The 27,608-nt window shown below is 41.0% G+C and overlaps 2 protein-coding genes across 5 annotated transcripts in view; both read right to left on the reverse strand.

The window, feature by feature from the left end:
- tbc1d4 (TBC1 domain family, member 4) overlaps window positions 1-23,234 on the reverse strand; it is a 38,259-nt gene extending 15,025 nt beyond the window's left edge. For 2 of the 4 annotated variants that reach the window (XM_023813436.2, XM_023813272.2), the window contains exons 1-10: window positions 22,195-23,234; window positions 8,907-9,491; window positions 5,942-6,031; window positions 5,343-5,447; window positions 3,403-3,535; window positions 3,224-3,315; window positions 3,025-3,135; window positions 2,492-2,611; window positions 2,065-2,115; window positions 368-588 (exon numbers count right to left, since the gene is read on the reverse strand). In XM_023813436.2, the coding sequence (XP_023669204.1) occupies window positions 368-588; window positions 2,065-2,115; window positions 2,492-2,611; window positions 3,025-3,135; window positions 3,224-3,315; window positions 3,403-3,535; window positions 5,343-5,447; window positions 5,942-6,031; window positions 8,907-9,491; window positions 22,195-22,593 (1,907 nt within the window). In that variant the 5' untranslated portion in view covers window positions 22,594-23,234. Of the gene's footprint in view, window positions 1-367; window positions 589-2,064; window positions 2,116-2,491; window positions 2,612-3,024; window positions 3,136-3,223; window positions 3,316-3,402; window positions 3,536-5,342; window positions 5,448-5,941; window positions 6,032-8,906; window positions 9,492-9,669; window positions 9,797-22,194 lie in introns of those variants that run through there. The other 2 variants (XM_023813355.2, XM_023813526.2) reach the window with 2 other exon arrangements.
- An 840-nt stretch (window positions 23,235-24,074) lies between these two features.
- Window positions 24,075-26,363, reverse strand: commd6 (COMM domain containing 6). The gene is made up of 7 exons (XM_023813648.2): window positions 26,248-26,363; window positions 25,904-25,962; window positions 25,285-25,350; window positions 25,123-25,199; window positions 24,815-24,983; window positions 24,568-24,720; window positions 24,075-24,409 (listed from the first exon to the last, which is right to left on the reverse strand). Exons 1-7 carry the CDS (start codon window positions 26,267-26,269, stop codon window positions 24,359-24,361), a joined length of 597 nt encoding a protein of 198 aa, XP_023669416.1. The 5' UTR covers window positions 26,270-26,363; the 3' UTR covers window positions 24,075-24,358.
- Between the last annotated feature and the right edge of the window lie 1,245 nt (window positions 26,364-27,608).

Consider the following 27,608-nt stretch of genomic DNA (forward strand, 5'->3'; position numbering starts at 1 on the left):
AGCTTAAGGAATATCTCTGCAGAGGAAAACTGTTTCTAGATGTGTTCCCTATGTTCATTAGTACAGAGCATGGCATGGCTTTCATTAACAAACCTAGTTGTGGTGTTAAAAGCCTTTTTCACAAATGCATCTCTAACATCATTTAACGCACAACTGCATGCAATAAACATTGTTAAAACTTTATGTAAAAAAAAAAAAGTGCATTAATGACAACAACAGCAGCGACATCTATAGTTTGAGTATTGAGAATGACTAGAAGGACAGCTAGTGTGAGAGGTTTCCGTAACCCGAGGATCAGTGTCAGGTGTGCTTGTCGATGCACGTGATGAGGTCATAGCGAGGTCGAGACGGGGTGGGGACACCATACCTGCTCTGTAGCAGCTCAGGGGCCACGGACTGCTGCCGTAGGAGGGGGGCCTTGGACACGGGGGCCTGAGGCTCGCTGAAGGAGATCCTCTTCTTCACGGGCGGGTGACTGAAGGTGTGGGCACGGCGCCGGAATTGCGGGGCGGCGGGGTCGTCCTCGGGGAAACACGGCGAGGAGCCGGGGGGGGTTCCCGGAGGGGAGTCCCCAGGGGTCTCGTCCTGCTGGGGGCACGATCACGGGTCAGATGGATTCCACTCGCGAGTATGTGCTACATGCCAGTCACCACTCCCAAACTCATTCACTCCAGAATCGACATGTGTCTACTTGCCATGTAAACCACATAGACCCTCCCCCCAAGCTTCAGAGAAAGACGACACCTCCCCCACAAGGCACTCACGTTAACGTTGGGAGTCACCAGCAATCAGCTTTCATTCACAAATGCTCCAGGACAGGTTTCCCTCCAAAACCGACCTCGACACCTGTGCAACAACCAACTCCAAAACTGCCCTAGAACTCTGTCTACACTAAACCCAGCCAACAGACAATAACCTAAGTCGTACCACAGTTCCTCTATCTGAGCCCCAGGATCTATTGTATGCCAATGAGCTACATCCTGTGTCTCACAAAAACAGGCGCTGCGGGGAGGCAGGCGCTGCTGAAGTCGACCTTGTTTACTGAGCTGGGTATCGGAAGGACCGGTCCGTGCTGCTCTTCCTCTTTTGGCCATACTCAACCCATTTCCTGTCTTGTGCACCATATCCTGAAACAGCAGAATCATTACTCAGCTTAAATACTGCTGAGAAGGACTCCCAAACTGCAAAAAATTCCAGGGAATAAAGAAAATCAGCTTAAAAAAAAAAACAAAATATATACTTCTGGACTGAAAAGATGAAAGGAGCCAAAAGTGAAAAGCTATTAAACAGGGAATTGGTCATTTTAATATCTTAAATACATGAAACATAAAAATATATTGCACTAACTCATTGAGAGCTACTCAAGTGAGGGCTATTTCAGCTTACTATGTCACCGTTACCAATATATATTGTTGCAATAATTATATTAAGAACGTATTTAACTGACACCATGTTTTACAGGGAAGATTACATATCAGAGGTGGCAGACGCACTGAACGGAAGCCCAGGAAGATGTCGAGGGGAAATTTGTCAATCAACGTATGATTTTACGTATTCAAGGGCTGCTCTAAAGCTCTGGGCCCCCTGAATCTGCCAGCGTATCACTGCCCCTCTGATGCCTCTTCTGGCTCATGGGAAGGAGGGGTGGATTCTTGGCACAACACTGCACCACTGCAGTTAAAACAGGCACCAATCACACCAACAGGCGACCGCCTTCATAAATGCCCACAAATATGCCAACACAAAACTCGTCACCCACACGAAGGCAACATTCTACTCAAATCTGACGCACCACGGACGCTCTTGATAAACATGACGCCAAACCTGCCTATATGCTCTTAGATCTGGGACATAATGCATGGGCGGGTCACAGCTGAGAGCTGATTGGTCCCCAGAGTTCCCCTTCCCCTGTCAGTCACTGATTAACAACACATCATTGGCTAATGATAAAGATGTCCCCACTGCATGAATCATGATCCCTCACATGTTCCCTAACCTGAAATAAAAACAAAAACAAAAAGTCCTACAGCCTCCCTTGCAGAAACTCCAGGGAATCATACTCACGCGTTCAAAGCTGCCCATGCTTCCAAGACGACCACGCATCCGGTTGGCACCCTGGGGATGACGCCAATATATACTCAGTCTCCAACTGAATGCATTGCATTCACATTGTAATGCATGCATTCATTCTAATGCATGCTCTAATGCACTTTCATCATCATTTTGGAGATAAATATTTGCAAAAAAATGGATTGTGGGTTGTCCCACCACTGCTGGAAGTTCATATCAAAGTGTCACACAAACACACATAAAAAATACTTTACTTGGCAAATTACTCTCTGGAAAACACTTTACTGTAAAACTATTTATTTATCTATAACATTACGTTTGTGAGCATGTAAATAAATGGCTGGGGGTGTCAAAAAACAGATAAGGGCACCCGTACGAGGTTAACATACATGTAAATACACACACAGAGATACACTCATACCCTTGAAAAAATATTCTCCAGGGAGCTTGTCAGAGAGGTGCGGGCTTTGTTTTTCAGAATGTCCAGCTTGAAGCGCCCCCCAGTGGTGGAGTTGTCTGGCACCACGTTGTTAGGGACAGTCTGCCAAGTATAACGTGGTGGGAAGTGGAAGAGAATGAGCCGCAATAAAAAAAAAATATGATAAACATTAAATCTTGTATAAACACTCAGGATAAATATTACTTTAACTGAGCAGCTGTCACCAAAGACACCGTTTCTATGGGCACATTGGCTCCAGGTATCAGCGTTACCAGTGACAGCTGGGAGCCACAAATAAGCTTTTTGCTGCTTCTCTGTTTTTCCAGGTTCTTCTGGACTTGGAGATAGCATGACTAGCAAAACACTTCAGAAGACAAATATGCTTTTCCATAATTTATAAAGGACAACTAGAATAGGTCCCGTATGCCAACAACCAATGTGACATTCAAGGGTGACGGCATAGAAGGAATCATATGGGTCACATGACAACTGATAGTGGAGAAGACATGTCATACCTGAGGAACCTGTCCTATGTGGAGGTGGGTCTTCTGTTTGGCTTCACACAGCTGCCTCAACTGCAGAATCACCAACTCGTTCTCTTCCTGATCATTGCTAGGCTTCATCTTCTGCACAGGAGAAACACAAACCGACTGTCACATATTAGAAACCTGTGCTGTCTGTGTCCTGTCATCTAACTGGTGGAGGAGCTCTGACCTGGACGCGCTCAAAGATGTCCGCTTGCTCATTATCCTTCAGCTGAGAGACGTAGGTTTGGATGGCCAGCTTGGCCCTGGGTGGATAAAGACCTGGGCAAAGATAAAAGGCCCAGTTAACTCATGGACCCTCCCCGTACTCCTGTAAAGAGCGACACGGTCCTTCAACGGGCTGGCAACCTTCTATCCTCTCGCAGAGCTTGTGCAGGTCGTGCATGGGGCAGGCCTCGCACAGCTGCACTTGCGTCTTGGTGCTCTGCAGGGCTGCCGCTGTGCTGAAGGCCTGCTTCAGCGTCAGCATCACCTCATCGACCTGCGGCCGCAGAAGAAACACACGCACAAAATCCGCATGACGCTATCCTAGAGTTTCCCAATTAGGGTTGGCCAATATTACATCAATATTATATCGCGTGTGCACAATAATTACCAGGGCTTCAGATTACGGGCAAAACATTTGGCCAGGCACCAGCTTTTCGGTACTATATGGACGGATGCCCACAATTTGGTAAGCAGATTAGTAATACGGCTAAAATGTTGGTGAGATGCGTTTTGTGACACCCAAAACTTAGCAATCTGCATAGACTTGGCGTATCTTTAAGTTTATTATTCGGTTAGCAATGCACCCCACATAATACTGTTTTGGTATACTATGGTTTGGTATACTTCAGTGCGATATACATTGTAGCGGAGCACCCCACATAATACTGTTTTGGTATACTATGGTTTGGTATACTTCAGTGCGATATACATTGTAGCGGAGCACCCCACATAATACTGTTTTGGTATACTATGGTTTGGTATACTTCAGTGCGATATACATTGTAGCGGAGCACCCCACATAATACTGTTTTGGTATACTATGGTTTGGTATACTTCAGTGCGATATACACTGTAGCGGAGCACCCCACATAATACTGTTTTGGTATACTATGGTTTGGTATACTTCAGTGCGATATACATTGTAGCGGAGCACCCCACATAATCCTGTTTTGGTATACTATGGTTTGGTATACTTCAGTGTGATATACACTGTAGCGGAGCACACCACATAATACTGTTTTGGTATACTATGGTTTGGTATACTTCAGGGCGATATGCACTGAAGTGTCAGTGAAGAAAGGAACAGCTCAGCAGCCAACGACATCATTTAAAAGAGGAGATTTTGTCGATAAACAAGGTAAAAAGACAATCTGTGGTGTGGTGGTACTTTTTATAGTTTAAAGTCCGACACATTTATTAAACATAAGGATATGCAAAATTTAAATTTATTTTTTGGTATCATAAAATGCCTTATTAGTATTTTAGGTGCACTACTAATCTGCTTAACTAACTGTGGGCGTAAAAAAACGTCGGCGTAATACCGAAAAGCTGGTGTCCGGCCAGATGTTTTGTCCGTCATCTGAAGCCCTGGTGAGTATTGCGCATGCGTGATGTAACATCGACGTGATATCGCCCAGCCCTATTCCCAATCCTCAAGGGCCGGTAGACAGTCCACATTTTCCATCCCTCCCAGCCCCCGGTAGCTGGCTCCAGGTGGATTTGTGGGAGGGAGCAAAAATGTGCACTGTCTGGCAGGGAACTGGAATTGAGCAAAAACATGGACCGACTGCGAGTCCCCGAGGACTGGGTTTGGAAATACTATGCTTTCAGACGGTCCAACTCCTGTCTGGCAGAGGAAATAAGCCCATAAATCTTGAAACATATTCACTGACTAAACAATCCAGTATAAAGAATATGAATATTTTTCAACTTAAAAAACTGGTCTGGGTTTTCTCACAACAAAGCAGTCAATATTTTAAAGATCTAGACCAGCGTTTCTCAACCAATCATCAGGGAGCCCCAAACCATCCACATTTTGCTCCCTCCCAGCTCCCAACAGACTTACACCAGTTATTTGGGGTTTCTTGATTGTTTAGTCCGGATGTACAGGAAGCAGGGAGGAAGCAAAAATATGGACTGTCTGTGGATCCCTGAGGACCGGGTTGACAAATATTGCTCTAGACACTGACCATCTAGATCACTTGACAGTTCTTCATAAATCCAAGACACGACATATCAATTTCATTTTAACATTGTTTATTCATTAGCAGCAGTGATGAGTCTGGGAAGTCACTACTGACCAGAGATTCACTGGCGCACTGGAACACATAAACGACATACTGACTCAGGCCGGATTCGCCCTGGTCCCGGCAGATGAAACCAAAGTGATCAGTTTGTTTAATGCCCTGGACAGGAAAAGAAAACACAGCACAATAGCACACAACGAAAGCATATTAAACAAAAGCAAATTACCAACAAAAAAAAAACACAAACAGTTTCTGGTAATTAGAAGTGCCTATTTATAGAACCTGTGCAGGTATTACGGACAGAAAACCCAACACAGGCTGTTTAAAGTTTAACGATTAGGGCTGACATATCTTAGCAATGGAGCTACATATATTCATACAGGGATTTGAAGAAAAACTACAAAGGTTACCAACCAATCGCTGTGCTGTAAATACACTTTACATTTACGCATCTCATTGCATAAGACAGTGTCCGTTCTTTGTTTTATTTTTTTGAAAGTATTTGTTAAACGGGGCAAATCAAGAGGTTAAACAGGAATGAGGAGAAATACATGTCAAAATGAACGGTTATTAAATGTCAACAGGTGAAACAATGTTGAAAGTGGAACAAAGGAAGGTTATTTTTACAGTGTCGTGGAAAATAAAAGACATACCTGAGAACAAGAAGAAATGTCTTTAAAATTCTTTTCAAGGACTACAGTTTTGCTGTCGGGGCTAATGAGATTGACTTCAAACCGCCCAACCTATGGAGCAAATGAAGATCATTAAGAATTGCACCCTCACAGTTTTGGTTCGAGAGCATGAGGCAGTAGGAGGAATCACAGCCATGTCGTGAGCAGATCTCCAAGGTGCGTAGCTTAGCAGATAGATATTACGCTAGATACATGACAGACAGACACACAGGGGGCTGCAGGCTTTTCTGCATTAGAAAGAACAATTTTCACGCAAAGAGTCTTGAACACTTGAAAACACATCAATGGAAGACCAGCAAAGCTGAGATGAAGGACAGTCGAATCAAGTAACCACAGACGACAGGAAAACGGTGTGTAATGAATCACCTTGATCTAAACGGCAGAATAAATATGCATACATTAAAATGGAAGATTACATCACATCTTACATATGACTATGACTCAACATGAAAAAATATCTAACTTGACAAAGCACTGGTTGTGTAGATAACACAGGTGCAAGTTATGAAATTACAAAAGGGGCCAGTATATTTAGGAAATATAGGGAACGTAAGATGGTTCAGAGTTAAAAGACCTGCCTTGAACAGTGCTGAACATATCGAGAAGAACTGTACGGTTCATGAGTGACTGATACCAAAGCAAAGGTAGAAGGTGAGTGAGTGAGAAGTGAATGACCAGGCAGGCAGAAGAGATGGGAGTCACCAGTGAATCCCGGTACGATATTATCACGATACCTAGGTGCTAATTCAGTATGTATAGCGATTCTGTAAGTATTGTGATTCTGTAAGTATAGTGATTCTGTAAGTATTGTGATTCTGTAAGTATAGCGATTCTGTAAGTATTGTGATTCTGTAAGTATAGTGATTCTGTAAGTATTGTGATTCTGTAAGTATTGTGATTCTATGAATATCCGGATTCGATACTACAATTTTTTTTCTTTTAGAATTTAAAAACCTTGAACCTCCTCCTCAAAAACCCAAAAGCAGCATTTAAACAATGTGAAATAAACTTTATACTGGTTGTATTTGAAGTTAACTTAGAATTAGAAGTAAAAAAAAACTACACTGAGCTTCTGTGCTTCTCTGCTGCCTTGTCTATCTCAGCATGATGTCTAGCAATATGTGCCCGTATGTCCTTTTGCAGGACAGAGTTTGCATACAGCATGGCTCATATGTCCAAATCCCCTTTACCATTTCAATTTTGAAAGCCAAAGTTTCTCCATACATTAGACAGAAGGTGTGCAGGAGCAGCACGAATCTCTGCCATGTCGTCCTCCATTCCCTGTTACTACTAAACAAAGCTAGGAAATAACTGGGTCCTACTACACAGGATGCTGTGCTGCCTGTCAATGTGGGAACAGTTTAGGGCGAGCCACCTGGAGGATTATAGAGGAACTACAACATTTCTCCACCTTGAATCCAAACATACACTCACCTAAAGGATTATTAGGAACACCATACTAATACGGTGTTTGACCCCATTTCGCCTTCAGAACTGCCTTAATTCTACGTGGCATTGATTCAACAAGGTGCTGAAAGCATTCTTTAGAAATGTTGGCCCATATTGATAGGATAGCATCTTGCAGTTGATGGAGATTTGTGGGATGCATATCCAGGGCACGAAGCTCCCGTTCCACCACATCCCAAAGATGCTCTATTGGGTTGAGATCTGGTGACTGTGGGGGCCATTGTAGTACAGTGAACTCATTGTCACGTTCAAGAAACCAATTTGAAATGATTTGAGCTTTGTGACATGGTGCATTATCCTGCTGGAAGTAGCCATCAGAGGATGGGTACATGGTGGTCATAAAGGGATGGACATGGTCAGAAACAATGCTCAGGTAGGCCGTGGCATTTAAACGATGCCCAATTGGCACTAAGGGGCCTAAAGTGTGCCAAGAAAACATCCCCCACGCCATTACACCACCACCACGAGCCTGCACAGTGGTAACAAGGCATGATAGATCCATGTTCTCATTCTGTTTACGCCAAATTCTGACTCTACCATTTGAATGTCTCAACAGAAATCGAGACTCATCAGACCAGGCAACATTTTTCCAGTCTTCAACTGTCCAATTTTGGTGAGCTCGTGCAAATTGTAGCCTCTTTTTCCTATTTGTAGTGGAGATGAGTGGTACCTGATGGGGTCTTCTGCTGTTGTAGCCCATCTGCCTCAAGGTTGTGCGTGTTGTGGCTTCACAAATGCTTTGCCGCATACCTCGGTTGTAACGAGTGGTTATTTCAGTCAAAGTTGCTCTTCTATCAGCTTGAATCAGTCGGCCCATTCTCCTCTGACCTCTAGCATCAACAAGGCATTTTCGCCCACAGGACTGCCGCATACTGGATGTTTTTCCCTTTGCACACCATTCTTTGTAAACCCTAGAAATGGTTGTGTGTGAAAATCCCAGTAACTGAGCAGATTGTGAAATACTCAGACCAGCCCGTCTGGCACCAACAAGCATGCCACACTCAAAATTGCTTAAATCACCTTTCTTTCCCATTATGACATTCAGTTTGAAGTTCAGGAGATTGTCTTGACCAGGACCACACCCCTAAATGCATTGAAGCAACTGCCATGTGATTGGTTGATTAGATAATTGCATTAATGAGAAATTGAACAGGTGTTCCTAATAATCCTTTAGGTGAGTGTATATAAATTATAAATGAATTTTAAAAAATCAATTTGAGTTACATGAATTGGCGCACAAAAGAATCATGATACATAACTGAATTGATTTTTTCCCCCAACTCTAATAGATAGATAGATAGATAGATAGATAGAGGAGTACAGTCAGACAGACAGAGACAGACAGTCAGAGACAGACAGACATATACTTCAGTAGACAGTCAGACAGACACATTCAGGAGTAGATGGACAGACAGAGACAGACAGAATAGTTCCGCGGTGATGTGTCCGGAGAAGTTACCTGGAAGAGCATGGTGCGGTTTGTCTTGGCATTGGACGGCTGCACATGGCTGGGGGCACTGGCATGCCGGCGCCGCGCTGGCACCTTCCCCCCAACCTCACGGGGCCTGTGCTGTAGCCCCGCCGCCAGGCTGTTGCAGCGAGTACGCACTTCCTGCTCCTCAAAGCCCGAGTCCTCCAGGATGCACTCCGGCAGACCCACCCGACCCAGTTTCCCTAAGTCATTCACCCCCTCGCTCCCCTCCTCTTCCCTGAAGCTCTCGAGATCCACCTTCTCGTCACCGGCGGGTGACATCAGGGGGTCCCCCTCATCCTCGAGAAGCTCCAAGTGGGTGTCGGTGTGGCAACGTTGCCCGTTGGTCGGACGGAGACGCTTGCGTTCGGCTTCGTGCTGCTGGAACTTCTCGATGCAGTCGTCGATCAGGGTGGAGGGCACCTTCTTGTGGGCGACCGTCACCTTGCCGCAGTAGAGCACCTCAAACTTCTGAGAGTTGTAAAACGACTCATCCGCCTCCGGTTTGGGTTTGGTGTCCTCCTTCAAGGCGGCTTTGGACATCTGGCGGATGGTGTTGATGACTTCTGGGACCTGAAGGCGAAAAACAAACTTCAAAAGATGCCCAACACAAATCACCTGCAGAAGGTCCCATAGGTTCCAGTCACACACATTACAATATATTTATACATTTAAATCATATTTTTAAATATGCTATTGATATTCATTTAAAAATATGCAATGAAATGTACAGGAATCAAAACCTAAGTACCTTCAAGATCCACAAATATGGAGGCATAGTTTACAGGTGCAGTGCAGGAGATTCGACTGAATGTGAGGAAAGTGTTGCAATGTTGTTCAGCAAAGGCTATGAGTTTGAAAACTAACATCCTGAAGCTCTATTTTCCCCAGAGTGACACAAGATCCCTGGGAAATTTGGTATGATGTCAGCGGCCAGATCGTTACCTCAGGAAACACATTTCTTTTGGGTGGAGTTGACAACTGATGGAGTGAATAGCCACAAACTAACATTTAGAGCAACTGTGTGACGTAGAGAGCAGCACAGAATTCCAACTGAATTCTGTCTGAGGCTGAGGGAGGTACGACATGCTACGGAAAACTTCCATCAATCTTCCAACCACTCATCCTGGACAGAGTAGGTTCCTGGAGCTTTTCCCAGGCAGAATAGGGCATAAGGCAAAGGAACAGCTCAGACAGGATGCCACTGCATTGCAGGAAACGTACATAAACACACTCACACTCACACACACTACAGGCAATTCAGAGAAGCCTTTCAGCCCAACTGAACGTTTTTAGACTATAGTAGGAAACCCAAAGGAAACACATGTTCTGGGGAGAACATGCAAACCCGAACCCAAACCCAAACCCTGGAGATGTGGAACAACAGTGCCAGACACTGAGACACCCGCAAAAAACCTGAAGCGAAATCTATACTCAGTTGATACAATAAACGGCGGAAAACGGAGGTAACTTGAGACTAGCTCCGGCTACCTCTGCATTAAGTACATGGTCTTTAACCAGTGCAAGGGCAGCCATTCAGATATGGTTCATTTATATTGCATGTGGCTTTGAAGTACTGAACAAAGGCATGTCTCACTGCAAAAATGCATATACAGCTTGGTTGAGAGAACTGGATTAAGCATCAGAAACCATCGGAAGTATAGGGAATGATGACAAGCTTATCCGTGGGACTGGCAAGAAAGACTTCAGCAAAAGCACCAGACATTTTTATCATCTGTTAAATGTGCTCCATGGACTGGCAGACCCTGTTTTCTCAAAAACAAACAAACAAATAAATAAATAAATAGTAATTATAAGTTGCTTTGGATCTGCTAAGTAAATAAAATGCTAGGGTGGTTGTGTGTGTGTGTGTGTGTGTGTGTGTGTGTGTGTGTTGGAGGTTATAAACAAATCCCTCTACTGGTAAAATCGTGCTGGACGTGACACAAACTGGCTGGCTCTCTCCACTCAAGGACAAGGTCAGAAACAGACGCCCAAATAAGGCCTGAAGGCCTGGAGAAGCGCCTGATTGGACAGAGCCGATAAAACTAGTGGATAACATTACTATACAGAAACAGTAACATTAACATCATGTTATTGTTTTGATACAAGATACATGCAATACAATAAGCCAAAGTCAAAGCAGAACCAGTAAGATTTTTTTGTTTTTTAAAAAAAGTGTTTTTGGCGTCACTTCAAACTAGTAAAAAGGACACTGTGAATACGTCATGATTAGCTAACTATGAAAGCTGTCATTGAACTTGTCGTCAATAGCAACCGATACTTCACTATTCATCACCGGAAATGCTCAGTAGTGTTGCAGAAAAACGCTACTGTAAACTGGCATACAAGAAAGTGCTTGATACAGTAGTTATTAAAAAGTGTTCAAGCCCCTGTAAAAATGCCAGGCTTTCATGATGTAAAAAATGAGACTTTTCCCACCTTTAATGTGACCTGTAACCTGTACAATTAAACTGAAGAAGAACAACCAAATCTTAGGGGAAAAATATTAAAAAAATAAAAGAAACGTACAATAAACTGGTTGCACACCTTTGCACACCTTTAATGTAATACTTTGTGTAAGCAACTTTTGATTTAATTACAGCATTCAGTTTTTCTGGATACACACCTGCCATCAATTAAAGTGACTGATTAACCCCAAACAAAGGACAGCTGTCCTAGTAGGATTTTCCTGACATTTACCTGCATCCTACGGCAAAAGCCAAGGTTTGCAGAGAGCTTACAAAGCATCAAAGGGATCTCAATGTTGAAATGTATCATTCAGGAGAAGGGTACAAAAAAAATCCCACTGCGTTAGATACACCATGGAACACAGTGAAGATAGTCACCAAGAAGTGGAGAAAATATGGGACAACAGTGATGCTACTGAGAACTGGACGTCCTTCCAAAATTGATTGGTTGTTTTTCTTCAGCTGGAAAGGGGCTTTAGTCAAGGTTGAGGGAATTATGGACAGTCCAAAACCTTCAAGTGTCTGCTAGAAAGTTGAAGTTGAAGAGGAACTTCACCATCCAGTACAACAATGATCCCAAGCATACATCCGAAATCAACAAACCGATGGCTTCACCAGAAGAAAATGAAAGCTTTGGAATGGCCCAGCCAAAGCCCAGACCTAAATCCAACTGAGAATCTGTGGGGCGACCTAAAGAGGGCTGTACAAGAAGAGTGGGCAAGCTGATAGAGTCCTACCCAAAAAGACTGGATGCTGTAATTAAATCAAAAGGTGCTTCAACAAAGTAATAATTTAAGGGTGTGCACACTTATGCAACCAGTTTATTCTACATGTTTTATTGTTTATATTTTTCCTCCCTAACAAATTTGTTTTTCAATTAAATTGTAGAGGTTATAGGTCACATTAAAGGTGGGGGAAAAATTCATTTCATGGTCTCATTTTTTTTGCATCACAAAAACCTGCCATTTTAAGAGGGGCGTGTAGACTTTTTATAGCCACTGTACGTCAGATTTCATAAGACCAAGACATGGAATAAACAGCATTTTTTTCATGTCTCATTAGTCCAAATGTAACTTGACTACAAGAGACTGAACTGCAAACAGTTAATTATGAAGATGAACGCAGGGACCTGCAGCATGGTTCAGTTCACACAGGGGTCGGCTTACATTTATTGCAACTAAATTTGATCTACAAAACAAAAATCACTGGAGCAGATATGGATAATCAAACAACCTCTATTCTGCTCGCTTCGTTTGAAAAAATAGCAAAATGAGCAGCAGTCTGGTCTGATCTGTGCTGCATCTCACACAAATCCACCGGAGACCCCAGAAGATGCAGTCGGTGTGGAAAAAGTGCCCAATCGATGCATCTTCCAGTAAACAGAAAAGATAATTGCTATTAAAAAAAAGAAAATGGAAAGCCCAAGGTCAAACTTCGCCATTAGTCAAGTTGTTCCAATAAATAAAAATAAAACTGCACACTGCACCCGGCAGCAATAATTATGTACAAACAGCTAAAGGTCAGCTGCCTAGTAAAGCATTTGGATCAAAACAGCCCAATTACTGCAGTGACCTAAGAAACTATATTTAGTTAAGAGAGGAAAGACGTCAAGCACTTTCTCCCAGTGGCGAGTGCTTATGGGAGCTAGCAGACTTTATAAATCTTCAGTAACTACCATCTGGGGATGAAATATGAACGTCTGCGAGAAAAATACTACTTTTTTTAAACCTCCATATAAATGCAAACACCATATCCAGCAACATATTCCCTTTCAAACTTGCACAAAGGAATGAGTTGTGTAAAAAACGTGGAGAGGGCGTGGATTCTGGGTTGTTACCGACAGCTGGCCTAGTTCCCAGGAATACTTGAGATCTCAAGTAAATATCAGGATCTGCCAAACGCAACTTGTTCATATTTCTACCATGGATACATTCTGCCTTCCGATAATAAAATCTTCTTAGCTTGCTCTTAAAACAAACATCTATATTTTTTGGAATATTTTTCCTGTAAGGTTAAAAAAACTGATTCATTTAAAAACTGCTATGTATCCATATTAACTAATTTAAATAGCTGTGACTGGTAAAACACAAGCGTGATTGACCAGCCTAAGAGCCTGAGTTACTACGTAACTCTTCAATAGTGCATGCAGTAATTTCAAATACATTGAAAATGTAACAAAATGCCTTTGGCTCTTCGGGTAATCATACGTCACGTGATCGAACAACGTGTTTACGGAGGGATCCAGTCTGTAAAGGTCATCTTCAGGAGATTAGACTGCGTCATGCAGCACAAGGTCTTAGGCCTCTGCTTTGTGACTCGCAGAGCTAGGAATTAACAGCGCCGTTATAGACCGGGGTCTCCGTCCAGCCGCCTTCACCCGTCAGCATATAAGCACCGTTATCAGCCACTGCAAGCTGTGAGGGCTGGCGGTGAGAGATGAGCCGGGCGGTCAATGCCCTGTCTCTAGCAGGGAGCCTTATCGCTCCCTATGTGAATAAGATACGGAAAGTGGGCCGGTCTGGGGATAAGTTAGCATTCGGTTAGCATTCCGCTAACCGAATGGTACCGACCCCGCACACTCTAAGCCAATGGTTCTCAACCTTTTTTGCACAGCGACCCAATCTTTTCCATGCCAACTCAGTCGCGACCCTATATCAAGTACAGATTTAATTTAACGCTATGATCGAGCGCGCAGCTTGCACTGCAATTTACGCCAATCAATGCGTATCGCACAAATCTGATTGGATGTTCCAGTGAATTTTAAATTAAGCATCTGTGGTTTGGCTTCGTGGATTGGTTGAATGTTCACTAGTTGTGCGCTAAGCATTTGAAGACCCAAGACCCGTTTATATAGGTTAATTCTAAGATTTGGGCTGGGAAATGAAAATGCTTACATTTCCAACGCTGTCTCGCGACCCTTTCAGAACTAGCTGTGACCCAAATTTGGGTCGCGACCCATGGGTTGAGAATTGCTGTCCTAGGCTGCCTCAAGTTTCTGCAAAAGTTTTAGAGAAAAAAATTAACCTTGGAATAAAAAGTTGTTCTTTTTTCCGCGAATAAACTTTCCAGTTTAACAGGTATTATCTTAAAACCATAACTTACAGTTCTTTAACTTGTAGACTTTGTTATTATTTTTGCTGTTTTTCCTAATAAAAATGACTATTACTTATGTATTGCCTATTATTGTGTAATGGTAACAATTTATATTAAAAGATATGCTATTCTGTGACCTCTGCTGCCCACACCAAGGAAACTGAATATTTTTTGTGAACCGTTTCTTAAAATAATATACATAATCCTCAAAGCAGCGGCGTAGCGAGAAAATTAAATTTGGGTGTGCCATGGGAAAACAAAGCACAATGAAGCAATGTGTACCTATAATGACCACGGATTTCATTGTAGTCAGGGCTGCCACTTTCAATCTGGCGAAAAAAAATTGCCACAGTGGGTGGGTCACAATGAAAAAAATTTCCATCACATAGATTAAACTGAATTTCTGTCCAATGTGGGATGGAGACTGCCTTTGTGCAAATGAAAAAAGACAGAAAAAAAGTGATTTAATTTGGTTGAGCAAGCTGGTGTTCTGGGTGGCATGCGGACTCCTTGCCAGAATATGGCTGACCTAAGTATTATTGCATACAATGGCATAGAATGGCATGCCATCTAATAAATTCAGGACCTACATGTAGGACATTCTGTCCCCACAATGTTGTAAATACAAACCCCCTCCACACAGAAAATGGGGGCAGAATTTCATCCCCCTAGTCTTTTTGTGAGGTAACCATGCTACTCACTGACTTTCTTTGTTAATTACGGAAAAAATATGTGGAAAATAACACTTTATTCATGGATGTATTATGCAAGAGCTTTAGTCTGATGAAAGAGTTCAGTCTGATAAAGCACAAAAATCAGCACACAGAGCATTTTTGCACTGAGTGGCCACCTACTGAAGTATTTGTACGGTTAGAATGTTTCCTTATCTATTCAAGTCACTTCTACAGTTGACCAAACCCTCAGGGCAAACAGCGCAGCATTGACGTGTCAGACGTGCAGACCAGCAAAAGAACGGCCAGCCTACTGCAACGCAACTAAGTGCCCCGTGATTTTCTGCTTGCCCTAAGGTCACATTCCAAATGAGAAACTGATGGAACTGCGAGCACAAAGCTGGAATGGTAAATACCACAATCAAAGGAGGAGCAGGAGATGAAACAGAGAACTAACATTCAGTACCAGCCAAAGGTCTGGACATACCTACCGAAAATCATTTGGTTTTCAACAAGATAACCTCAAGTTGCACTTAAAGTCGTTATGTGGCAAGTATTATCTTGTGAACAAGACATGGAGTGTTGCAACAGATGACTTGGCCCCCACCATCCCAATGCGATGAGTTGGACTGAAGAGTAAGAGCAAGGTAGCCAACTTGTGCCCAGAACTTGTGGAAACTCCTTCAGGACTGTTGGAGAAGCGTTCCAGGTGGCTACATATGGAAGCTGGTTGAATGAAGGCGAAGAGTCTGCAATGCTGTCATCAAAGCAAAAAGGGGCCGTTTTGAGGAATCTAAAGTTTGAGAAACATTTGAGATGTTTAACACTTCCCTGGGTCACTGTAATATTTGATATGTATTACTTCCTGTACTGTAATTCTTGGGGAATAACACAGGCAAAAGATACAAATGCATTAAAAGCAGGTGCATCCAGACTTTCAACAGGTACTGTAAAGGAAAGCTATTAGTCTGAGGAATCAGAGCAGATTGGCCTTAGGGTCCCAGTGACTCATTAAAAGCCAATCAATTAAAAACAGACTGCCATGAAGAACAAGATTAAAAATGCAGTCTTGACAAGTTTCCCCTCCAGTTTTCAAGGACAGTGAACCTATCCATCTCTGAGACATGGGTGATTTTTTTAGGCTTGGACTGAAAGAATACATTACATTCTAGATGTTTTGCAATAATCATGATTTAGTGAAACAAATGCACATTATTCATACTAAAGAAGAAAGCCGGGACATTCAAATAAGCTCAAAAGAGGTACACTGGGTGTGGATGATGGCTGGTATGAATACGGCATGATAGAACATAAAAACAGATGTTTTGAAAAACAAAGATGGTGAAAAAAAACTAAACAAGTGAGAATAAATCAGTTCGAAACCACAAATCTGTAAATGTGTGAAAATGTTGCCGCAGAGAATTAACTCACAGGGCTTAAAGGACACAGACAACTGCAGATGTGCTCTAGCATCTTAAAATTAAATATGGCCGTGGAACATAATTGTTCAGTCAAATAGTCCTGATTTCTAGTTGCTGACCCCACTACAGATTCCAAACTATGGTTAATGACAGGAAAATTAAACACAGATTGAAAAACCCATAGTGGGTGCAATTACTGTGCTTCTTTTCAATCAGTATTTGATTCAAACCCACACAGTAAAAAATATGAAATGGATTAAATCTACCAGTGATTGATGTACAATAATCCCACATGAAATCTTTTCAAAGGCTGGTGCACTTTTGCCTTCACTGAAAACGGACTACCCCGCTATCTTCCGATTACTCTGTTTTGACGTCGTGCCACTTTATTTTTACTCCTCTCAACCAGCATTCCGTGATAGGGTACTAATCGTCATGTTTAGTATCAACTGCATTTTATATTTTCACTTTTCCACTTCCTTTATGTCATTGAAAGTTTACAATGGCAATGTGACAAAGTGTGAGTTCAGAAGTTAGAAATGAGGGCACTGTCGTCCCATCCAGGGGGTGCTCATGGCCTGTATCCTATGCTGCCTTGGATAGGCTCCAAACCCTACCCATAATCCTGTTCAGGATGAGCAGTTGAAAGATGGGCTGATGGGTGATGTGTAGGCCAGACAACAAAACCCGAATATTTTGTATATAACCAACCAAAGAAAATATTGTGTAAACATAAACCCACATCAATCTTCTTCAGTACATTCACGCACTCGAAAATACACACAATCACATAGAGTACCAGCTCAAAGTTTGGACACATCTACTAAATATAATTTGTTTTTCAACAAGAAAACCCTATAGAGCTGGTTTGGGATCAGTTGGACCGAAGAGTAACAGCAAGGTAGCCAACATTCACTCAATACTGGAGAGGCGTACCAGGTGGCTACATCTGGAAGCGGGTGGAGAGGATGCCAAGGGTCTGCAGAGCTGTCACTGAAGCGGAGGGTGCTGTGGAGATCAGGGGGCTAAGCCTCTGTGCCTTAAACCCCCAGATCCAACTGAACCATTGGTAGCTGACCAATAAAATATCATTCCTCTTCAATCGGGGGCTATAGTTTAAAATTTGAGGAAATTGAGAGATGCCGAGTACTTCTCTTGGAGAAGCAAAATTTGATATGTATTACTTCATTGCCTCAAGGCCTTTTACTATAAGATTAATGACATAGCTAAAGCAGAGATAAATGCATTAAAAGCAGATGTGTCCAGACTTTTGACTGATACTGTAGATATAGGGCACAGTCCGTTAAGCAGCATATTAGGTGCTGTGTTCATTTTTATAATGAGGAAAGCAGTGTTATGCAATACAACCCATCAATCTATTTGCCATAAGACTGTCCAATATAGTAGGGAAAAGGGGTGGAACATTTCCAGGAACTTTCCATTCCATGGGAAGTTAAGCTGGGGAATTCTGGAACTATTCCAAGCTGGAAAGTTTCCATGGGAATTAATGGGAAAATTTTGCAGTGAACCTGAAGCCAATCCCTGGAAGCAGAGAGCAGGAGGCAGGGTGAGCCACCCAAGTGAAAACCATCAAAATTATTAAAGGCTATAATATGTTCTCAACACACAAATATCACAAACACAAAATGCATGAATACAGCCTTCTGCAAAACTGCAACTATTGAGAAGTTTCAATTCACAGAGTGAAAAGTATTACTAGGCCAGGATTCCTTTTGAATTATTTACTCTCAGATTCAGGCACGAATACACAAAAACACACAAGAGAAGTGCTGGCATGTATTCCATTCAACACTGATAGACTGCAACGCTAGACCCTTTGCTCCTACTAACTCCTTGCCTAGCTTGGGTAACACATGGCGCAGTCTGGGATTCATGTCAAAGGTCGCACACCCAAATGTGAACAAACTGCCGCACAGCGGGAGTGAGTCACTGTCTATTCGAGCACAGGGAACAACGCGACATCCTTCAACGCCAACCTGCTGTCGAAGTCCACAATAAAGAAAGCACCGCGAAGCGTGGTATGCGGCTCCTTTACCTTTAACTCAAAGGAGTATGTGCAGAGTAATGCGAGTCAAACAAAGGGAGGCAGAGCAACAAAATGCCACGCTTGCACATGCTAAATACACACGAGGAGAATTTTTTTTCAGGTCTGACACAATATTTAAAAAGTACTAAAGTCTAAACAGTGCTGATGATAAACGAGACTCCTTTTCTGGAGGGATTCCATAAATAGAGGTGATTAAAAATGCATGTTTCATCCCTTAAATCATTCAGTTGAAGCTTCATGGGTGTTGTACATGGAAAATGGAGTTCAATGTAAGTGCCTGAAGGTGAATTAGGTCTCGGTATCCTAGTTTACCTTTTAACAGTATAAAAAAAAACAAGTACAAAAAAAACAAGTAGTGCTTCTTTTTTGTTCAAAGACTCACCAAACAAACACTTAAAACAAAAGTGTTGATGCTGGAAATTGAGCAGAAATTAAATAGACACATGCGGGCTAATCTTTGCATCTTGTAAATGGAAAACTCCACCGGGCGTGTTGCAATTCCAACCTGTTTTTCTCGTACGGCAGCAATGCAGATGAAGTGGCACTAGAGTACCCCTATTTTGTTCTGCATGCCTAAACACTACTACTCAGTACAACTCAGTAACAGGTTTATGCACCTCTTCTAATCGCTCGTAGTGTTGCGCCAATTACGCGATGTTCCCTCACTCCTTCCTAATCAGTACAAAATGCCAGAATATGCTAAACAACCATGGGAAGGCGATGTGTTCGCAAGGAGAGACCTATTTATTAACCAAGTGACTTTTAAATGTCCCTGAATAGTTAATTATGAATAGCAAGTCAAAAACTTGACTTTTGGCCAGGCTATGCTGGTGATCTGTTGATAAAAAATCTAATTGAAATAAAACAGAGAAACATATTAAATAATATTCTAAATTTCTGTTAAAAAAAAAAACTGCAGTTACTTGTCACATAGTCATCAACAATCAAGATCTGATGAGTTAAGCCTCAGCAACACGCTCCATTTATGAAGTACAACTTACACCCAATGCTTTTGTGTTTCATGACCGAGTCACTGACATCTCCCAATGCACACAATGAAACAGAAACATCCTCTCTATTGCTTTACTACCTCTGCAAGCCATCCTGCAGATGGTACCAGATAACGTAATGTTTGACATTGGGACTTGGCAAATTTTTCACATAATACATTTATAATTTCCCGTTTGGCTGTGAAAACATACAAGCTTAATTTTAACTCTGTTTGTTTCATAACAATCAGGAAACCCTGAGAAATAGTGTTATTTTATGAACAAGTGCAGGCTTGTGCTTTTGCGCTCGAGCTTCACTGTGTTGACTGTGAAAACATGATCTTCCTAAGGCAGAGCAAAGCATTTCTGGGGATGACAGAAGACAGAGTGTCTGAACTTTGTTCCAAGGTGTAATTTTGAAGGAAACCGGAAAAAAATATATTTCCAATATGAAACCTTTAAAAACATTAATTTGTTTAAAACACACTTAATTACATAAATTACAGAATGATTGCATAATTGCTGAAAAATAAAAATGCTTCAACAGCATTTTTGTCATTTACGAAATAATCAAGTTTGTAATGACTTGGGATTAATTAACATGATTACTTAATTGCTCAAGGTTTAACAGGGACAAAACAGAAAATAAAAGAAAAAAATATAAGAAGTACTTAATTAACTTTTCAAATTGCATTTAAATCCTGGCCTTCTTTAAAATATTGCACAATCAACGCTAATTATCTGAACTCAAGTGTCAAACGAAGGTGACCCTGTCAAACTGTGAGCTGCCAAACCTGGAAGGAGACCTTAAATTTTAACTCTAGCGTTATGAATTTTGGACATACCAGCTAATTAACTGATGATTGTTCAAAAAAGTCCATCCACCCGTTATCTATAATTACATATCGAAGTGCAGGGTGACATAGTGTCTGCAGCCTATTCCAGGAAGCACGTGGCAAGGATAGGATGCCAGTGCATCAGGGGGCATGTACAACACTACGAGAAATTCAGAGATACAAAATCAACTAAAAATGCCTTTGGACCATGGAAGGAAACAGAGGTACTTTAAGCAAATGCATACAAGCACAAGAACATTAAAACTATTGTACACATGCAGAGCCATCCAGATCATAGACGTAAACATAAAAATATTCCTTATGTACACTGAAAATAAAATAAAAAAAAAGATATTTGAAATCATGATACTTGTGCCTTAGGGTCCCGTTTCACCATAAAAATGTTATCAGTAAACTAAAACGCAGTTTAGCAAGTAAAGCCTATACTGAACATACTTAGATATGCAGCATTTTATGGGATTTGATCTAACAGCACGGTAAGTGGATATAGATCACTTTTCTCCCAGTAAACTAAGCAATCGTACTGCACAGAGTATTGATTAATTGTATATTCTGCCATCTCTTAAAACCTCGTAAAAGCAAACACTGATTAAACGTCATATTTTGCTAACTTCAGCATAATGGGCTTCAGAACTGCTGTAAGTGAAACTGAAAGTGGACCAATGGCAACAGAGCAGAGGGTAGCATGGTAAATAATCTAGTAAACCAAAACATGGCAATGACGTCAAACTAAAGAAACAAATGAAGCCTTTGTCAATGCAATACGCAGAGGTAACTTAGTTCTTCATTTGCGGATTTCTTAAGTGGAAATACTAATACTAAACTCATTTAACATATTATTTTTTTTAAAAAAAAAAGGTCTAAACTTTCCACTTGTGCATTCTTAGTAATGTGGTCTGCATTCGCATGTGAAACTGAGCAACGATGATGTCCCCAATGTCTTTGAGTACCAGCGTCACGGAACTGCCATAGGAGAGCAAACCACACCACATTTACAAAAGTGTCATGGATTTAAGATTTTAAATGCTAAATACTGCTGAAAATTATATGCAATATATGCAACAAAAGCTAATACAGAAATATTTACCTATAACAAAAACATTATATATGTATGTATGTATACAAATAATCCTCCACTAAATATACCGTGCCATCTGATCATGTCATTTTATTTATAGGATATCGTACCTTGAACTACCACATCACACAGCAAGTGTCAAATGTAGGACAGCAAGGCCTATCCAGGGACTTGAAACAGCGACATTTTCCAAAAAAATACCCTTTTATAAATATTGAAAAAGTATGAACTGTTAGGTCATTTATTCACTGACTCTGCCACACGTAACGCGCTTAGTAACGCATTATGGCTTGTGACGTCATGTTCAGTAGCTCACGCGAATCGAGAACAGCGTGGTTTGCCTTTGTTCAAACGCAAAGCCAAATCTCCTGCCAGCTGAAGTATAGAGTAGCACCTGGGTACAGATGTTGTTCGTACCTTAATGCTTGAAAAGAAAGTGCTTTAAAACAGATGAAGTTACTTCACGTCCATTTATATGTCTCCTGCGTGCATGTGGCTATTGCTGTGTTTATACTGGTGATAAAAATAAAAAATGGATTATAGTGTTCAGTGCAATAAGTCTATAACTGTGTATTGAACAAAGTAACTGCAGGCAGTGACCCCGATGGGAGGTTGTTGCACTGCTTACCTGGTTGGGGTCGCTTGCCTTAAAAACGTGGCATGCCATCTCTGATTCAGGGTCCTCCGGCTGGCTTCTAATAAGGTAGGCAAAGTATTTAAGGTCATGACTGTTATGGATGAATCGTGATATGCACTGAGCCTTGTGTTCGAATATAAAAATGGACGAGTTGTTGTTATTTGCTGGGACGCAGCGGATTATAGGAGGCGTGATGATCAGGTCGACTTCCCTGGCCTGGACCGGACCGAGCTCATTCTTTTCGCTTTTCCTGCGAATCTCTGCCACAAGCCACGGCAACATCGGCAGTGTAGTCCGCCTGTCCAAAGACGACCATCCCATGTACCAGAGTGAAAAATTCTTATCTGGTTTCGAGGAGTGATTCCCATCTTGACCGTTCGGGAAATCCATCTTTTTACAATTAAGATTTTATTGTAGGAGTTTCTGCTGACTTTGGCTGAAGAATCCTTGTTTCTAAATAAAACGGCTGCTTAAAATATTATACACCGTAACTTGATTTGCGAATCAAAAACTTCCTTCCTAGTAGAAAAAAGTTACTGCATCGACTGAGTTTAACAATGTGTTCATGGCGCAGCAGCTGAAAGACCTCAGTGCACAACCTTACTCTGAGAGCTGCATCTGTTTTCTTCCGCTGAAGCTATCAAATTGATAGCTGGATGGTGTCCTTGCAAATAATCGCTCTCGTTGAACTAGTTGCATGGTATGTTTAACTCCTGCAACGGTGATCGCCGTCTAAAACCGTGGCTTTTCCGACTGCTGGCGCGTGGAAACGGTAAGTCGAAGGAAAGCGAAACATCTACCAGCTCGTGACTTTAATCTGTTGCAGAAAATTTAATGCACAGATCGCTTGGCGCATTCTTTGCTTCTGGGATCCTATCCTTTGCCATGTGTATGGATGCGTCTGCCTGCGCTTTGTTACGCTGGGAAGTGCCCCGTCAGCCATGCAGCACTGCTGAGTAACAGGAGATCTACCCGTGCATGGCAGTAGGAGGAGACGAGGAGACACGTTTTAAGCCTGTCCCACACTATAACCTAACTACGCCCAGCAGTCCAGGAGGCTGGATGTTTGAAAGGCAGACGCCGAGTAGGCAAGTCCGCCCGCTCGGTGTGCAACAGTGCAAACCTTGCAAAGATTGTTCCGTCTCCTCACAAGGCGAGGCACTGGTCGAGAAAATCTGATGAATTAGTGCGATTTTCTGCAACTCTTCATCTTAAAATCTGAACATCTGCGATATGCCCCTGATTGTGCATGGACTGCAAGGTTACACTATAAAAAATGCGTATAGTCAAAATAGTTGAATGTGAATGAACAACAAGCGTGTTATATTTTCACTAGCAAATGTAATCTGTTCGTGACAAAAGGCAGACCGTATAACACTAATGCATGCAGGGCGGCAAGCAACGTTTCGCTTTAGCTGGTGTATATCATTTGTAATAAATATACGTCTTATGTAAACTGTTGTGCATTACACATGTATACATTTCGAATAGCTGCAAGAAGTCTACACCAAAATATTTTAATTTTCAACACATAACAGAAACCATTTTGAAGCTAAATGTAACAAGAGAAAAAAGTTTTATCTTTGAATAATTTGAATGATAACTAGTCACAGTGCCTTTTTGATATGTTTAACTTATTACCCAGTACTAAATTGTGCAGCTGGGATGATAGCTCTGTGACACTTGTAACAAGATGCCAGAGCATGGAACCAGCTCCCCGAAATAGATAAAATATGCAGCACGTGTAACTCCATCAGAGTTGATCTCTGAGTACACAGCCTCCTTTAGTTCAACAGAGCAGTGTCATGGTGAAAAGATTCTGGGAGACTCCCACATAACAGGCTGATTAAATATCACAAGAAAGCCAAAAATGATACACAATCATGTTTAATGTTATACTAATTTGAGGAAAGAACGTCTCCACAGTACTGAAGGTTTTGGTATTTAACAGGACTGCTTTCTCAGTAAACATTTCTTTGTTTACAGTTATGTGGGAAATATTCAAAAATATATTTTTTAAATGTTGCCGAAAAGCTTGTGAATTATAGGATCATTTATGAATTTATAGGGGTAAGTGAAGTGAAATAAATGCCCAAATCTCATTTACATTTGTAGGTATAACAATGTCAGAAATAATCAATCATTCTTTTCAGCTTCACACAGTTTCTAAAACTGTTGCTATTTCCTTAAATTGTCTGAAGAAGTTCTGGAAAAGATGACAAAAGGGAAAAATCAGTGACAATTTATCGTTATCTTAAAACAAAAGCTGAAAAAAAAAATATTAAACAGATAACATACTTTAATTTTTGAAAAGACAAGCTTGGAACAAAACATGAAAAAATAAACAGATAATGACAGACAAACCTGGAACTGTGGAACTGTCATTTCAAAAGATTTGTGGGTTATCTGCCCTGACGTGTCAGCGACTTTCAACAACAGCGACACGTACGGAGAGTTGAGGGAGCGGCAGTTATCTGAACTGACTGCCATCCCCAGCTTCCATTTCACGTCCACCAGCTGAAAAGAGGCAGAAGTGTAAACTGCTTGTCATCACTGTCTCTCAGTAAGATTACAAATGAGACGGGATCTTAGTGACGAGCAGGCGTCCTACCTGGCCCACGCTCATCATGACCTGGGGCCCTTGATGGGTCCGGATGACAGCCCCCTGTTCGCTCCACATCTTATGTACAGTCTGCAGGGCACATTTCGGCCAGCCACTGCTACTCTGATCAAGCTTCGTGACCAACTGCTCTGCAGTCAGATTGTTCTTTGCTGCTAATCTGCAGTTGAAATGTAATGATATTAAAAATGACATTTCCCACTAGCAGATTGTTCCTCCATGTGTTAAGCCATCTATTCACTCAAGCACATCTTAATTGCTTTTTCATAATAAATTTTATGCCATTAGAATTTTTATACCTGAAATTAAATGAGAGCAGTTTAATAATGTCCTCAGCATCTTCCAGGTCCAATATAACTCCAGCTTTTTGAAATCTCTGCATTAAGAAAAAGTAGAAATTGTTGTAACCAGCTACCCAATATGCTCAAGTTATCAGATACAAAAAAAAAAAAAAAACTCACGTCACTGATTTCAGCCCCATCGACTCCTTGGGCCCGTCCCTGAAGCGGATTTAAAATCTGCTGACACTGGAAGCACAACACAGTTGCAGTTATGACATCTCTAACTTAAACATAGCGTGCCATACCTGCTAGCAGTGCATTTCTCACATATTTTGGAAGGCAGGACAGTGATGCAATTAATCTTATTAATTAAAACTTGCATATGTGAATCACCAGATACCTACTGTCATTATCTATCAAAGCTCCCCCCCCTTCGTCTGAAACTTAAAATGTTACAGTGCAACATCAAAGGCTTAGAACTTTATAGTAATTTTTGAATGTTTTCCCGTTTTACAAAATGACAGAAAGTCCATCAAGAAAGGTTTCTATAAAAGAAAGGTCTATAAATGTATGATCTATAATTTCCACATTTTTTTCTTGTAAGATGCTACACAATTTCTACACAATGCGTGTAAAATTTCCGTCTAGTAAACCTATATTCAGACACAAGGCAGAATCCTGAGAGGTTTTAGGAACCAACTGAACACGTGACTTGAAACATAAAGTCTCTCTCTCTTTATAAAAGTGCACATATATAAGCAAAAACTGTATACATGATTGGACTTTTAAAAATCCTTACTGTTTCTGCGAACAAGTCTGGGGGCAACCTTCCGATGTTTTCGACAATTTTGTCAACACCTATAACACAATATAATGTCTAAACATCTCGAGCAGTGAATGCTCAATTGTATGCAAATATCTCATATATATATATATATATATATATTACAAGGAATTACAAGTTTTACTAAACTAAGCACTAAACACAGAAACGAATCAGTGACTTCTGTGAAAGTTACAAATCAGCATAATGCTTCTTGCGGGGAAAGACAGTGTGTGACATTAAGTAAGCATATAGGCGTCACAGACAATGCATAACTAACAAAAAGCGTTCTGTTATCATTTTTACAAAGAACATCTCACCAGGCGCTACCACTCCCCGCATCTCGGATTTTCACCTTCAGCTTCCGGGTTAGGCTTCCTTCTCGCTGCTTATTGGTCGATGCCTGGGTCCTTGGCACACTATTGGTCAAAGCTCCTGCGTGGATTTTCACGTGACCAAAGTCTAGCATTACAACATAAACCTTCAGCTGTGACTGTAACAATATTGTGAAGTAGCTTTTTAAATCTTATGTACGTAGAGTGAATATTAAAATTGTTTGATTTGCAGAACAATGTCTTCATGGGATAAATTATTCAGTAACGAAATTATACATGTTATGAATCCTGTTTAACGAGTAATCCTGGACTATTCATGATGGTCAACCGAACGTATGTCGGCTGGCGTGGCACGTTCTACGCACTGCTACTGCATTTTCATTTTTTTTTTTTGGTGTTTTTTTTAATTTTTATTTGTATTTTTTTGGTGTTGTGTATAATACGCATGTCATTCTGAAACTATTCACTTTTCGGAACACTCCTTCAACAAAAATTCATTTAACTTAATTATTGCCACAGTATTGTTGCGTCCCCTAGCGATAGTTTAACGACATTACGTGTATCGTTTTTCTCTGGCTACAAAAAAGTGCGGTGGACGGATATATTTCTATTTCCTTAGTATATAAGTCACTAACTTTATGGTCAAACGTCTACCGTAGTAGTAGTGGTAGTAATAACAATAATAATAATAATGAATAACACCAAAAATACACAAGAATCACTAATTTTATTCACCATGTTCAAAAAGTACAAGGAATTTGTTTTGATGATAACAGTTTAGAATGTAACAATAATGTCGAGACAGAAATACACAAAACAATACATAGAATAACTCTTAAAAAGTGCTAGAACATAAAATGTCTTATTAACAAACAAAGAAATAAGCATTTTCATGTAGGCATGTAAATGATGGTGAAATGACAAGATGTGGGGTACAAACAGTTTGCGGTACAGTATGTGCAAATAAGATTATAGTCAATAGGAGTTAAAAGAATCCTAGTAATTTCTATAAAAATATGGGATGGACTGTCTCACTGCAAAGAACCACTCCTTCTCCAAAATAGTTGCTATTGTAACACTACAAATTCAAAGTAAGAACAGTGAAATGTGATGTTCATAATTTTTTAAATTATTTTATATATAATTATAAGTCAAGTCAAGTAAATGATTGGTTTTAAATATGAATGACCCAGGAACATTATTCATTCTTTGTAATACAAATAAAACATAAAATTCAGGTCTGATGCTAAGGATATAGAATAATTATTCCCCCCCCCCCCCCCCACCCAAAAAAAAAAAAATGTGAATTCACTACGGATTTATTAAACCAGCTAAAGGATCTCTGA

Source organism: Paramormyrops kingsleyae, chromosome 1 (assembly GCF_048594095.1).
Source record: "Paramormyrops kingsleyae isolate MSU_618 chromosome 1, PKINGS_0.4, whole genome shotgun sequence".
NCBI classification, from domain to species: Eukaryota; Metazoa; Chordata; class Actinopteri; order Osteoglossiformes; family Mormyridae; genus Paramormyrops; species Paramormyrops kingsleyae.

Coding starts and splice junctions, on each gene's coding strand:
- commd6 (XM_023813648.2), bottom strand. CDS start 26,269: ATGCGGGGAGTGGTAGCGCCTG. Junction 25,963..26,247: donor GCGGGGAGTGGTAGCGCCTG/GTGAGATGTTCT, acceptor ATTGTGTTATAG/GTGTTGACAAAATTGTCGAA. Junction 24,984..25,122: donor CTGCTCTCATTTAATTTCAG/GTATAAAAATTC, acceptor TTTCAACTGCAG/ATTAGCAGCAAAGAACAATC.